This window comes from Barbus barbus (genome assembly GCF_936440315.1).
Source record: "Barbus barbus genome assembly, chromosome: 16".
In the NCBI taxonomy this organism is placed as follows: domain Eukaryota; kingdom Metazoa; phylum Chordata; class Actinopteri; order Cypriniformes; family Cyprinidae; genus Barbus; species Barbus barbus.
Window position 1 is genome coordinate 21104054 of NC_136744.1, and position 15117 is coordinate 21119170.

The window sequence follows — 15117 nt, forward strand, 5'->3', positions numbered from 1 at the left end:
GACCCAGTACGTAAAAAGGTAGGCAGGGGTTGCGGGTTATGTTATGTAAAAGTTAAAGTTGAGAAGTCCTCATGCATTCATTGCTATAGTCTTCAATCTGTACGTCTGGAATGTTGCGCCCCCAATTAGAATCGTTTCCGGTGTTGTCCTTCCCACGATGCTCTGGCTGAGTGTACAACATCCCCATGGCACAGTAATCATACAACAGCACCCAGGACACAGGCTGATTGTTCTCATCTGTAATGCAGCATGTGGGGAAATGTCTAATGTGATTCAGGATATTCCTGTAACCTTTGTCATCCCCACCAAATTTCCAAGTCTTATTAACTACACTGGCATGTGTTTCATTGAGGACAGACAATCTGGACTCAAGGTCACTGAGAAAGGAAGCAAATATATAAAGGAAAGTTTAAGCATGTTTAAGCTTTTATTTAAATGTATCATATATTGTACGAACACAAAATTATATATTTGTATTACTTATTCAAAAAGCTTACCATCTTACCTGGTAATCAGCTCAGGTAAATGACTGGGCTCAGTTAATGTCATAAGGTGCACCAAGGATAACCCTTTAATACTGACACCCCGAGAAGCAGCAGTTTCCTTCAGTATTGGTGAATGGCGTAAATCACATCCTAGAAATTAAAAATAACCAGAATTTATTAAAATAATCATAATTCATATTAATAACATATAATATTTTTTGGGGGGGGAAGTAGCCATACCTCCTAGGAAGTATGTGCTCCAGTCAATTGCATCTTCCACAGCAAGCATTCTTCTGAGGACTTCTTCATCGGTACTGTATAGAGTCACCTTCTTCATAAAGTCCTTTGCTCGATTATTCTAACGATTTTAGACATTAGTGATATTGACATAACAGTGGCTTACTTGGTTAAAGTTGTAAATAGTTAATAAAGAACAGAATCTTTAATTTAAAATTTTTTATCCCATTTTACTTAAATCCATAACAACTATTATTCCAACTATAGCAGTCGTGGCAATCAAAGCATGATGGCAAAACACTTATAACTTAGTTATAACACTTATCAACATGATTGTATTAATGCAGCAACTTTGCAGACGTTTATTTCATGTACAGAGGAAAAGTGTGAATGCAACATTACTGATAATATTTAATCATTTATAAAATCTGAATGTAAACACACAAATATAACAGTTCTGGTAGCTCTTTTTAAACTGTTATTATAACATCAATTTTATTGTTTTCTTTATGTTCATGTAAATACATGAAATAATACATAGGTCTACACTAACACAGTGTTCTCAATCTTAGAATTTGTAACGTCAAGTCATTATGACTTCTATAATAAATTGAACCAAATAAACACAGCACACAGACATATTGTGTTCAACAAAGTTTTAATAGTAAAGGATGAACTCATATAGAAACATGCGTTTTATTTAGAAATTCCTACAAATTGTGGCTTTTTTTCAAAGCAATGGAGTCTAATGAGATTACATGATTATGTGTTAATGAAGCATCTTTTATCATGATCTGTTGTTGGCAGATTTTCAGGACAAATAAAATGTATATTTTATCAAGAGTAAAGACTTAAGGGTCACCATTATAAAGAAATAGCAAGTAAATTTTATTGCTGCATGAATGTTGAAATGCCCCAAACAGCACTAGCTCTACAGGCAAGTGTTCTGAAGGACTTTAATGGAGTTTAACCATGGCTGGCTCCAGACCGTTATTTTGCACTGAGTGACCTTGAAGGAAAAGATAAAAAAGGGTCAATCTCTTTTAACATGGAAATCAAGAAATGTAAACAGAAAACCACAATACTGTAAATTAGACACAGTGTGTCTTACCCGTGCAACACTGGGATCCTCATGAACGGCACACAGGGACTCAACTCCACCCTTTCTGCAGTTGGTTCTGCCCATCTTCACAGTGAAGATGTACTTCAGGCCAGAGACAACCTAGTCAACCAGAAACATGTTCAGACATAGTTGGGCCAAGCATGATGTGTGTCACACAGGCAACCTTCATCAATTGACGTTAAAAAAGGAGGACCTTTCAGAAGTCCTTCTTACCATACACATATCATTATGTAAGCAAAGAGGGCATTTTATTTAAGCAGTGATACGTTATGCTACATTATTTTTGTAATATTCACTTAAAAGGAAAAAAGAAAAAAACACGTCTAGCAAATCGCATTTTAACAGTCCTTTACTCTCTTGCCTTATATACTTATTTCCTTATGTAGCATTTAATATAAATAGTTTTTATGATAAGGCAAACAGTTCTCTTTGTACAATTTCATGGTTCTGAGATTTCATACAATTGTTCTGAACAAATTTTTACATTCAAGTTAAAAATGTTTTATCCCTACATTATCAGTTTCTCCAGTAACTACTCAGACACAGATTAGATATTAACTCCAACACAGACTAGGATCTAATTAGTCTGCTATAAATCACTATAACATGATGGCATATGGGGTTACACTGAAAAAGATACTAGTCACTACTGGACAAAAATACTTAAAACTTTACTTAAAATAACGTACTTTTAAGAAACACAAATATTCAAACTAATGAACATTTAAAACGCTTGTTAAACGTATACACCTCTTTGACTGACAGAAATACTGATTCCGCCCCGTCTTGCGCTAAACAGGCCCGTTATGACAATAAAATCAGGTTCGACTACGATCATTATTCCGCCCCGGTCACCATGACAGGCAGCGCTGTAGGAGGAACTGTACGACTAGAAGTGATTCAGTGACGCTCCCAGTTTAAACGACGACAAACCGAATAAACGTGTAAAATACTTACTTGTTTTTGGACCTCGATGACCTCGGAAACCTGCCGCACAAACGCATCATTGCTTTGTCTGTTGTAGCTGGCCACTGCGAACTGTAACGCATTCTGAACCCCTTCATCGTTCATGTCTGCATCTATTGGGGCTCCAGGCATCCCAGCGCTCGCCACGGCCAAAAGCACGGCCAAAAACGGCACAATCATCTTAAAATACATACTCGAACCGTATTAATCGACTCGCCCTGTCTTGTTTCTTCCTAATGTCGACAAACTGTAACCAAATCTACTCACCGAGATTATATAAATAAACGTCACTCTCTGTAGCTCTGCGTTTAGGGGCGGGGCGTCGTGCCTCCACCAATCACAGTTTCAGGGAGAGGCTATGTTTTTTTTGTGTGGAAAATTTCATTTAGTCTTTTTTTATTTAATTACAGTATTGGTAAACACTGTATTGGAATATTCTTTTTATTCTTCCTCTTTACACACTGAAATTAAGTGACATCGTTTTGAGGATAATTTCAGCCTTAATGGTAGCCTAGTTATGGACTTATGAAGAATGTTATGGATTAAAATGTTTGTTAAAATATTTGGGCTTTTCATGTGGAATAATTCCAAAATGTATTCACAAAGATAAAGCCAAGCCTGTTTTGTTATACAGATGTTTTTAGTTGGTTGAGATTTTTGAAGAAAAATAATGTTATTAAATTATTCAATGTAGCCTATTAATATTGTATTTATTTGTTTGTTTGTTTGATTTATTTATGTCTGCTCCACCTACCTGATGTTTGTTGTAATGATTTGATGTAGTTGGTTGTTTACATTTTAATGTTATTGGAAACATTTGAGAGAAAAAAAACTTTTTATATTTTATATAGAATATCTATTTTTAAGATAATTGATACTAAGCCAAATTGAATTACCAGTCTTTATAATTCAAACTAGGCCGTCTGCTTCAGCCACTGTGTCTGAATTTTTATAAATCCCTCTTTCTTTATTTTTCTATTGACACATTATTTTCTGTTGACCCCATTTGTATAAGCAGCTTAAGACATGCAGGTCTTTATGGTTTGTGGTTTTATAAATCTGTCTCTGCTATTGTGATCTCAACAAAAGCAGGTGTAAAGCATGAATGCCTGTTGATGTCTCTATAAAACAAAATCCAAAACTCCTCTTTGAAAAAAATTATGCTGTAAAAAATGTAACTTCCTAACGCTTTATTTCTAGTTTCAGTCCTCTTTATATCATAAAATATAATTTTAAGCTAAATTAAAGTGGTGCCAATTTTGCCTTTTGAGAGAAAGCCCAGATAATGGTTTCATTCACTTCAACGCTTACAGAAATTGCTCATTCATACAGAATCAGGCCTTTGCAAGATATTTTAACTCACTGAGTAAACAGGGGTTAACCTCATGCAAAGTCACAGTGATGATACCTTAAGTCAGTGGCCTGGGATATTTTTAAGCACTTCCGATTACCATCCAAACTATCCTATACTTACAGTTTCTCTAGAGTTGTACTATGATTCTTAAATATATATATATATATATATATATATATATATATATATATATATATATATATATATATATATATATATATATATATATATATATATAGTGGTACCGCTAATGCTGTTTTTATTCCTTATTCCTTATCCCTAGATGTTGATCCAACCCCGCCCATGTGGATCCTTGTTCTGCAGTGAGGGGCTACTGCAAATGCTGCTTTATCAGACATATGCAAGATGAAATGAAAATGACATACAAAATCTTAAAACAGTCGGTTTCCATCAGAAATATAGTGATATAAAAACACCCGCACCGGGTTTCGATTTTGAAATGTGCAGTGCAGAAAGTAAGGGTTCTCCCCACCCGCCAACCATTCGGATTTCTGTAGGCAGGATTTATTTGTGTGATATCACAAATACAGGAAAACAACTTTGTAGTCCAAATGAGCCGTTCGTTGTAGTTCTTGAAAAGGTATTATTAAAAAATGAAATATCTCCCTTTGGAGTGGACTTTGAGATTTGTAATGCCCAATTTTTTATGCCCAAACATCCACACTACACACTGATTAAAATTCAAAAACTGAAAAAGCATAATAGGAGCCCTTTAATCAATGCACTGTGTGAAGCAGCCCAACGATTGATTCTCACCACTAAACTAATCACTGTTATTTGCAGAAAGTAAGAAACAGGGAGTGACCCTTCAGTTTCCTTTCTTGGATTTTCTATGATTATTTTACAACAAGTGGTCTTGAAACCAGGCAGACGTTTACATCATTATTTAAAACCACTGTATATAGGGTTGCAACAAACCCTCTTAAGTAAAGAAACTGCTTACTGCAGCTGTAATGTAAGGTATAATCACTAAGGATTTTAAAAGGGCTTTGTTGCAGCTGGCTGCAGGACTTTAGCATAGTCTTAAAGATTAAATATATTTTCCGATCAGGTATGGGGTATGTTTAAATTGTCTTCTAAAAACTCTAATCACCAAATGATTCATTGGAAATTGCTGCATAGGGTTTACTTGACTCCAATGAAACATTTTTATATGAATCTGTTGTCTTCTCCTAAGTGGAATCTCTGTTCCCAAGGAATTTTAGGCACGTTTTTGCTTTTTTTTTGGGAGTGCCCCTCTCTCTCACCTTTTTGGACTCAGCTCTCACTGGACCTATCATATTTGTTGGGTACTGAGATATGTTTGACTCCACGCCATTTTTTCATGAATGACTTTTGGGACTTCACCTTGTCCATCAAAGATCTTTACTGTTAGCTGCTTTCACAGCAGCAGCAAAAAAAAAAAAAAGGATCTCGATTGATCTCTCTACTTCTTGTATACATGGATCTAACGTGAAAACTGTTAATTCATGGCATTCAGCTTTTAATGTTTTCTTTTCTAAAATCTTTGTAAAAATGATTTTATTGTTATTTGTTTATCTATTAATATTTATGTGTTTATTATTATTATTTATTTTTTTAAGTCTACCAAGGGGTGGGATGGGTTGTGTGGGTTTTAAATTTGTACAGCTCCTTTTTGTTTTTTAGTACTGTTCCACAAAATAAAACTCAATAAACAGTTGTAAAAAAAAAAAAAAAAAGATTAAATAGATTTGTGTCAATTTAGTTGATTGTTAATAAGTTGCCCGATCTTGCTTCTGGAGCCCCCAGGGGCTTCAACCCTGCTTCTGGAGACACACTGTCCAGGAGAGTATTGCTGCAAACTATGGTGAATGTAATAATGTATTATCATCTCACCCACTGATTTGGAAATGACAGTAATCACATTTGTGGATTCACAAACTGATATATAGGCCTATTACAAAATACAAAACTGCAACATTATGAACATGTTGCTGGAAGCATGACACGAACAATTCAGACGTAACCGCAAATTAGTGAAAGACAAATGAAGAAGAACAGTAAAAATGAGCATAGTCTTCATCGCATGACTTTTCCTCAGACAACTAAGCAGAAGCCCCGCCCCTTAGCGGATTCTAAAGATTTCATTGGTCATGTCAATCACAGAGCTGTATGCCTAGTACACAAAACTGAAACAAATATTTACTCTTAACGTTACTCTAAACCATAACATTAACCTTAGAACAGCACTGATAACACATAATGATAGATAACAGCATTACTGTTACACTCTAACTGTTAATCGCAATCAAAATCCATGATTTTTCTGAAGTTTTCTTGACAGGTGGCAGCATGATTGAATCGACCAATGAAATCGGCCGAGGGGCGGGGTTATTTTGCTAGTAAGTTTGGGGGAAAAACATCACCTTGACCGTATTTGCACTTTGAACGTTACATAAGCATTGTCAATTGTAAACAGTTCAGCACAGCTTTGTCTTAAAAAGACAGCTACTTAACGTACGATGGGCTTTGAGGACTCTGTTATGCAGACAATTGGATACGCCAAGTGAGTAATAATTGTGTATAATTGCTTAGTGCAGTGCAGCCTCTTCTATTGTTTAAGGTGCGGTTAAACCATTTCCGTTGGGCTGCAGCTTGTCTAACTTAATCATTTCGAGGTCACTGCATGTACTTCACCAGTTACACATTCGTCTGTGTAAAAAGACGTCTTCGTTTGTCTTGATTGCATGCATTTAGTTTTTTTTGCTGAGCATTCGTTCACTTAAGTCATAGCGACTTTAGTCAATAAAATAATTTTCACTTGTTGCATAGCTGTAAATCAGTCAGTATAATGTGCATTGTCTCATGTTTTGTATGAAAAATGTACACGCCACGAAGAACAATGTGCTTATTTTAAACGACATGTAGAATCAAGACTCAACAGTCATGAAATACCTTAAAATATCATTTTATTTGAGAAACTCATCCTGCCATTACAAGACCAAATCAACAACAGCGATTTAAAGAAACCTGACAAATGGTTAAACAGTGCAACAATATTAAGTATTTCAACAGTGCATGGTGGGAAGAGGATGAATAAATAAACCTTTTTTTAACTAAACAGAAAAAAACACGTTTATTTGCTTAGTAAGTAAATATATATAAAAAATATAGTAATAAAGCCATTCTTAAGATTTTGGGCAGTTGGGGTTAACTGATTTCAAACAAAAGCATGTAGAGTATGATGGGCACAGGCATACATTTTAGCCAATTTATTACATAGTCCCCCAGTTTCACAGACATGGCTAAAGTCTAGTCCCAGACTAAAATGTAATTCTGAGCCGTTACAGCTGAAAGAAACTTGTTTTCGAATAACTTGAAAGTCTGGTAGTCTGAGAATCTCAATCATGAGCAGTTTTTAAAATCTGTTCCCTATCCATAAGTTTTGTTGTCAACTAACTTTCTTAACTTTCAGAGAGACCCTTGGTAACCTTGATCGATCTAAACTACAGCTCCTAGCACTCTCTTCTGCTGGGGTTGGAGCTGTTTTGTGTTACTTGGCATGGAGGCAAAGCCCCAAAACTATACCTGTGGGGGATGGCTGGTGGGGAGTTGGAGAGAAGCCTTTAACGGAGGACGAAACCATTCACAGATTTGTAGTGACGACCTCGGTGGAAGAGATCGAGGTGGGTGTACAACCTAAACCGTAATAAAGTTTTATTCCAGTGTGCAAGATGCGAGTCAGCATCTTTTGTCTGAAGAATGGTGCGGCAATCAGTAATTTTAGAATCAAATAATAGGTTTCACATAAATCCTCACAAGATCACTCTCTATCACTTGCATGTGTGTTAAATATACACTCACTCAACCACTATATATTCAAATGGCATCATTAAGCCCCAGTGTTTTCTTTAGGATCTACGCAGACGCATTGATCAAACACGCTTCACGGATCCACTGGAGGATAGCCGCTTTAATTATGGATTCAACTCTAACTATCTTAGACGGGTGGTCTCTTATTGGAGGCACCAGTTTGACTGGGAAAAGCAGGTGAAGGTGATTAACCAGTATCCTCACTTCAAAACCAAAATTGAGGGTAAGCACGTAATACTTTCAAAAGTGATCATTTACCTCACTAGATAAAACATGTAGTGACAAAGCATGCAATTTTCATCTTGTGCTTCAAGTCCCACATCTTGCATTCAAAAAATGTGATTATGTAGTATATTACAAACTGTTAGTTTTAGTGAAAGCCTGTACTGCTTCTCAGGAATAGATGTGCATTTTGTTCACGTGAGGCCTGTCCAGAAGGCTGGACAGACAGTTCTCCCTCTCATGATGGTTCATGGCTGGCCTGGTTCATTCTATGAGTTTTACGGTATCATTCCCATGCTCACTAAGACCGATTCAGATGTGGTCTTTGAGGTCATCTGCCCCTCCATTCCAGGCTACGGCTACTCAGAAGCGCCACATAAAAAAGGTAAGTCTTAACATTTATGGAACTTATGGCTAGTTCTACTTGACAAAGACCTGGATAACTTCATACAGACAAGCAAAAAGCATGATGGCACATGGATAATAGTCAATCTAAATATGCAAATAGATGGGAAATGGAGAACAGACCTGCTGTTCTTTCCATTATTTCACATGAAGGATTCAACACTTTGGAAGCTGGCCGCGTCTTCCATAAGCTGATGGAAAGACTGGGATTCACTGAGTTTTACGTTCAAGGAGGAGACTGGGGAGCCTTCATTACAAACAACATGGCCCAGATGAAGCCAGAGTAAGAGTTTTACACCCCTTACTATCCTAATAACTGTCCTTTTATTGACGTTAGTCTGTCACTAGATTGTTTGTCTCTTTTTCTGTAATATGTTTTTTTTTATATATAAATATAGAGTGCCTTTTATAAAAGCATTAGTTGTCCATTAAAAAGCTAACTTTTGCTCTCTTTAAAATAAGGTGTATTCGTGGTCTACACTTGAACATGGTCATTGCCAGGACAGACAGCCTTGGACAGCTCCTCTCTTTAGTCATTGGTCGCTACCTGCCGTTCCTGGTGGGCTTCACAAAGGAAGATGTCAGACGACTCTATCCTTATATGGAGAAGAATATATTTGATATACTGAGAGAAACTGGCTATTTACACATTCAAGCCACTAAACCAGACACAGCAGGTAATACTCGGCACATATCATGTTATGCTTTTGGGTAATGTCAAATTAACACTGAATTGAAAACTTAACTTAAAAATATATTTTGGGCACTTTTGTCACCCCTGCAGGTTGTGGACTGAATGACTCACCAGTCGGATTGGCTGCCTATATCTTGGAGAAATTCTCCTCCTGGACAGACTTAGGAAACAGAGACTTGGAGGATGGAGGTTTAGAGAGGTGACGAAAGACTAATCTCATACAGTTGCAGTAATTTTTGCACAAATGTAAATATATAGTACTGTTCCAAAGTTTGAGGTCGGTACAATATTTTTCATCTTTGAAGTCTCTTATACTCAGCAAAGCTGCATTTACTTGATCAAAAATACAGTAAAATCAGTAATTGTTACGTCCCAGATGAAAATGGTCTAGGGTAAGGGAGTAACAGAGGAAAGTAAAACATAAAATTGGTTGGGTTGAGTGAGTATCAGTCCCCTGCCAGGCACAACAGACACGTCAAATTCCAAGAAACTAAGTACTTTTATTTATAGAATTTTGACAAAGTAAAATAGGAAGCAAAATGAACTTCAGGAGGGGGAAAAGCCAAAACAACAAACAAGTAAAACGGTCTAAACTGACAAAACAAAATTAATAACAGAAATGTACACTAACTCCCTAACTAATCAAAAAAACTAGAGAAAAAGATTCACAGAAATAAAATGGCACTCACCTCCCTACAGCTTCCAACATAGAGAGACACGTAGTGCAGCAACAATGCCACTATGTATACGGGTGGCTTCAATAAGCCGTAACCTGAGTAAGCTTTACACAATACAAACTCTTACAAGGCAAGCGAGAGGTACAACACTCTGGAAGTCGAGCTTCAGTGGGGTAGACATTTTGACAGGCTTTTAAGCTTGCAACCTCTTGCACAGTAACAAGCAGCAGGTGAGAGCAATCACCTTCCTCTCCTCCGCACCTGGTTGAGCAGCAGTGACACACAGAGACACAGAAGGGGAGAGAGAGCAAGATAGCACACAGCAGCATGTAGAACCCAACAATACCATATAAATAAACACGGAACATAACATAATATTGTGAAATAATTTTTAAAATACGTTTTCTGTTTGAATTTATTTTAAAATATAATTTATCCCTTTGATAGCAAAGCTGAATTTTCAGCATCATTGATCATCGTGTCACATGATCCTTCAGAAATAATTTTAATGTTCTGATTTGATGCTCTAGAAACATTTACATTTTATTTGATCAATATTGAAACTTACTTATTTTTGATTGTTCCATTAATGAATTTGGATGCGTAACTAGCAAAATGTAAAAATATAAAGGTTTAGTTCAATTTTAATTTAGTAGCTTTGTCACTTATTGTTCCATCACAGAATGTTCAGTCTAGACAACCTCCTTACAAATGTCATGATCTACTGGACCACATGTTCCATCATTCCCTCAATGCGCTTCTACAAAGAGAACCTGAAGAAAGATTTCAAGACAAGGGTGGACAGAGTGTAAGTTAAAAAAAGTCTTCATAGAGACCCAATGTGACTACTCAAAAACATATACTGTATAATTCTTTTCAACCTAATTTGTATGGCTAAAATTATTATTTTTTTCTTATTTCACTTCAAGGACAAGTGTGCATGTGCCCACTGGCCTGGCTGCCTTTCCTGATGAGCTACTCCACTGCCCTAGGGCCTGGGCTGGCTCACGGTTTACAAATGTGCGTTCTTTCACCTACATGCCTCGAGGGGGACACTTCGCTGCCTTTGAAGAACCTCAACTGATGGCTCAAGACATCATTCAGTTTGTGGAGAAAGTGGAGAGCATAGACCACTAATAACAGCAGTATATTAAGAAAATAATGCACTGCTCTGATCATTTCTGTTTAGTGTCATTAGTGCATTTAACAATCTGAAGTTAATTCAGTTGGAAATGCAAGGTTCAATATTAAAGAATGTTGTGGTTTTTCAATGAACCAAAGTTATATGAAGTTCTGAACAATATAATTTTGTAATTGTTTTTGCATGATTTGAGCTTAACTCTAAAGATCTCATAAAAACTCTAAATACATTTTTTACTGTGTACTGTAAAAATCAGTAAACATTTGTAAAAAAAAAAAACACTAACTTCTGCTTGCTAAAAATAAATTGTCATTGTACATTACAATATACATGCTACAGTTGTCAATTTGCATTGTTTCAACCAGATTTAACAAACTCTGACCTTAAGATTGAATGTTCTTTTGTAGGTGAATGTAATTGCAAATAAAAACAAAGAGAACAAAGATATAGCACCAAATGGAAGTGTTAAAATTCATTATTTTCATGAAAATATATACTGACAGACAGATAGAGCCTAAAACACATGAATTTAAGTAAACTAAAATAATGTACATGCATCAGTTTCCAAAAGCTGCCTTATAGCAGTTGGTTTTAATTAATAGTAATTACAAATGGTCTTGGAGTGAGTAGCAGCCAAGATTATTAAACATTAGTAAACCATCACTGTATACTGTAAAAAATAAATGTAAAATATATGGATTGACAAATGACAATGTAAACATAGCATAAATAATCAGAGGTTTAAAAAAAATTAAATTCTTACAGAATTCCTGAATAATAATAATAATAAAAAAAACAATAGCTCATATACATTTTGGCCAGTCATACAGCTGTGATCCCTGAGAATGGAATGAATTGTATTTCAACATTCCCTGAAATCGGTTACTCTTTATTCCCTTATCATTTACAGAAACCTTTCACGGTGACAGGGGCTTGAAACCATATATAGTCTTCCAGATCTCTTTTACTTTTTTGTAACTCCCCGGTGATTGACAAATCACTGGCTATAGAGATGACTTGCCTTTTCACTTTTGTGGGAATTTTAAAATCTACTTTGGGCTTAAACCCAGTCACGCCACAATCCCGGTGACCCAGAGCCATGACCGTGGTAGTCATGAGGCGCACAGACTTGGCATCTGACAGCAGGTCAGCCACAAACAACGTGCGGAAAAGCTGTCTTAGACAGGTTGAGGTCCTTAAGCTGTTTTCTCCGGCCCCCACAGCCACAGCTTCCATGTTCACCTCATACAGCTCGGTGGGAAGGACGGTAGACCCACCCAGCATGAAAAGCACGCGAGGAACTTGGCTAAGAGAGAACAATGCCTCAAGGTGGGCCAGCACTTCATCTAGCTCCTGCAATGTCCGCTGGCATCGACGCCAGTCCAAGCCCTCAGATGTCTTTGCAGACCGTCGGTTTACCATGTCCTGTGTCTGTGAGAAAGCAAGCACAATTCAGTCAAACTTTATTAGAATTATGAATCAAGGTATATCTACACAGCAGGTCTTCTGTAATACCTGAGTGGCATTATGCTGCTGTTTCTGGAGGAACACCATTTGGTCATATGTCATAGGCATCTGCTGCCGCTGGTAAAGGACACACTTCAGAAGCTCACAAACAAATCTACAGCAGCCCTCCTGGGTAATAAGGCCGGGAAAGACAACATTCACTCGTCCATCTTCTCTGGCTTTCCTGAATATTCTCTCATCATCAACATGGTTTGCAGACACTCCACTAGATTCACAATCTCTCTGACTGCTAGAAGAATTGGCCAAAGGATCAATCTGCTGACAACCTTTAAATAAGATATTCACATGACATTATGAAAATAAAATTCATAGATTTTCCTGAGGCACAAAATAAATTAGACAAACATAAAGGTCAACGATGTGACACTCTTTTTTTTTTTTTGTCCAGATCTAAGAATTATTTAGTTTAATAAAGGAGTTATTTAGATGCGTTCTGTTCTTTTTTTTGTCTGATGTTTTGGACATTCTATAAAAACACATACTACAATCAACAGTTTCAACCAGATGAAATGAACCCTGACCAAAAGTTCTAATATTTTGTAAGTGAATGGAAATGCAAATAAAAACAAACTGAACAAAGATATAGCACCAAATGAAAAGTAAAGCATTCGATTGCATTATTTTCATGTATAACTGAGAGACTCGAAGAGACTAAAACATTTAGCAGGTTTAATTCATACTGAATAAAAACTAGGTTTTCCTCAAAATCATAAAAAAAAAAAAAGCAATTAGTCACTCGTGACTGTATGGCTCGCTCTCTATATATATGCCAAGTTTATGTTTTTATTACTCTCATTTGTAATCACGTTATCAATTATTATTGATCAATGAGACGAATATACAGGAATTCTAACCATTTGCCACAACGTACCTATATCTTGACCGTCACCTCTATGTTCTGTACTTGCATGTGTGAGGATATTTGTATTTTCTTTGTCTTCTGATGGGTTTAAAGGGTCCCCGCCTCTCTCAAACTCATCATTGTTATCCAGCAAGCACAAATTTTCCACCTTAGATTTAGTGGAGGATTCAGGATCATCGACATGGCACAAAATGTTCCTTTCCTTTCCTCCATCAAATGAAACCTTTGATTCTTCTTCCTGAGAGGTAGACTGATCGGTGTGAATAATTGTGCTATTGTAGCTGTTGTTAGAAGTTTCGTTGGTGTTGCTATGTTTGATGACAGTCATGTTTGCACAGTCAAACTCTCCTCTCCTCGATTCCTCTTCCATTTCTACTGTTTGAATTTGCCCAACGGGCACGGCATCATGGGAAACACTGGAACCGGAAATCATGAGAAATGTAATAAAAGTCCCTCCCTTGCATGTTTACTTAACCTTTTTTCATATTATAAATAAATCTTTGGTTAACTGAGCGTGGTATTTCAGATGTATTTATTTTTTAATACCCAGGCAATTTGTCCTGTGTTTTTATTAGATTTTTTTGTTTGGTTTATTCTCTGATTTAAATCGGTGACTGACGCCCTCTGCAGGTTTAATTTTTCCTACAATCCTGTCAGGACTTTCAGGTTTTTGACTATTCTAGTATCTTCTTGCCGGATTTATTGAAATTGCACAATAATGGAGCTCTTTGTACATTCTGTACTCTAGTCAGGAGGCCTGCCTGCAGACCAGCAAAGATTCTGTCATGCATTGAATTGTTGGAGTTTATAAATCACGTCTCGCCAAATAAACTTTTTTCTTAATTAAATATTTACTGATAATATGAAATAACATATTTTTGGAACAGAGTGATAATACTAAGAATGACATAAAAAAATAAGATTTCTCTCAAATAACCAAATCCCCATAGCGTATATTTTAAGCAGTAATTAACAATTAAATGCACACATTACAGTTAATCAATGCCTTAAAGTCACAGAGCTCTTTTTAAAGACAAGTCTCATGCAATGACCTGGGTTGAAACACGTCCCCAGGCATTTACAGCAAACCTGTTGTACAAAAAGGTTCATTTAGTAAATCACCAATATAATCAGATCTATCTTTTCCATTATTACATAGAGTAAATATCGCTGAATAATAATAATAATAATAATATATAACTTAGTTAGATCCAGTGGAAGCAATAACTTTTGACCCTTTGTACAAATGTTGTAGTTTCCATGCAAGTATGTGAGGAGTCAGTATGGATTTTAAAAGTTCCAGTAATTTTTTTATCACAAGTTAGTATTTTGGCATTCACCAAAACGCTAAAACAGAAGCTGCGTTTGCCTCAGGAGGTAACTTTACTGTAGATTTACCTATCCCAGTATATTACAAATCCGCCGTATTTTGTTTAAGAAGCACATAGATAAAGTTGCACATAAATAAATAACAGCTTTATCAAATAGGCGCTCCATCCCCGCATCCCACGCACAGTCTTCTGAAGCTTTTTCCACTCACTCCCCTCGGTTGCTACCCTACCAACCCTA

At 36.3% G+C, this 15117-nt stretch overlaps 3 protein-coding genes across 3 annotated transcripts; 1 reads left to right on the forward strand and 2 right to left on the reverse strand.

Annotated features, from left to right (window-relative positions):
• Positions 1-1057: 1057 nt before the first annotated feature.
• LOC306882345 (cystatin-like) lies at positions 1058-3150 on the reverse strand. Its single transcript, XM_079436899.1, has 3 exons — positions 2803-3150; positions 1834-1944; positions 1058-1731 (listed from the first exon to the last, which is right to left on the reverse strand). The coding sequence occupies exons 1-3, from the start codon at positions 3001-3003 to the stop codon at positions 1654-1656; spliced, it is 390 nt and encodes a 129-aa protein (XP_079293025.1). The 5' UTR covers positions 3004-3150; the 3' UTR covers positions 1058-1653.
• Positions 3151-6363: 3213 nt separating this feature from the next.
• Positions 6364-11493, forward strand: LOC306882083 (epoxide hydrolase 1-like). Its single transcript, XM_079436539.1, has 9 exons — positions 6364-6713; positions 7623-7833; positions 8063-8243; positions 8418-8627; positions 8801-8930; positions 9110-9324; positions 9432-9540; positions 10701-10826; positions 10948-11493. The coding sequence occupies exons 1-9, from the start codon at positions 6670-6672 to the stop codon at positions 11153-11155; spliced, it is 1434 nt and encodes a 477-aa protein (XP_079292665.1). The 5' UTR covers positions 6364-6669; the 3' UTR covers positions 11156-11493.
• Positions 11448-15116, reverse strand: LOC306882084 (MAD2L1-binding protein-like). Its single transcript, XM_079436540.1, has 3 exons — positions 13558-15116; positions 12675-12952; positions 11448-12590 (listed from the first exon to the last, which is right to left on the reverse strand). Exons 1-3 carry the CDS (start codon positions 13979-13981, stop codon positions 12060-12062), a joined length of 1233 nt encoding a protein of 410 aa, XP_079292666.1. The 5' UTR covers positions 13982-15116; the 3' UTR covers positions 11448-12059.
• Between the last annotated feature and the right edge of the window lies 1 nt (position 15117).

Coding starts and splice junctions, on each gene's coding strand:
- LOC306882345 (XM_079436899.1), bottom strand. CDS start 3,003: ATGTATTTTAAGATGATTGTGCCGTTTTTGGCCGTGCTTTTGGCCGTG. Junction 1,945..2,802: donor TCATCGAGGTCCAAAAACAA/GTAAGTATTTTA, acceptor CTGGTTGACTAG/GTTGTCTCTGGCCTGAAGTA. Junction 1,732..1,833: donor AGGATCCCAGTGTTGCACGG/GTAAGACACACT, acceptor TTTTCCTTCAAG/GTCACTCAGTGCAAAATAAC.
- LOC306882083 (XM_079436539.1), top strand. CDS start 6,670: ATGGGCTTTGAGGACTCTGTTATGCAGACAATTGGATACGCCAA. Junction 8,244..8,417: donor CTTCAAAACCAAAATTGAGG/GTAAGCACGTAA, acceptor ACTGCTTCTCAG/GAATAGATGTGCATTTTGTT. Junction 10,827..10,947: donor AAGACAAGGGTGGACAGAGT/GTAAGTTAAAAA, acceptor TTTCACTTCAAG/GACAAGTGTGCATGTGCCCA.
- LOC306882084 (XM_079436540.1), bottom strand. CDS start 13,981: ATGATTTCCGGTTCCAGTGTTTCCCATGATGCCGTGCCCGTTGGGCAA. Junction 12,953..13,557: donor AGGTGACGGTCAAGATATAG/GTACGTTGTGGC, acceptor TCTTATTTAAAG/GTTGTCAGCAGATTGATCCT. Junction 12,591..12,674: donor AGCAGCATAATGCCACTCAG/GTATTACAGAAG, acceptor GCTTTCTCACAG/ACACAGGACATGGTAAACCG.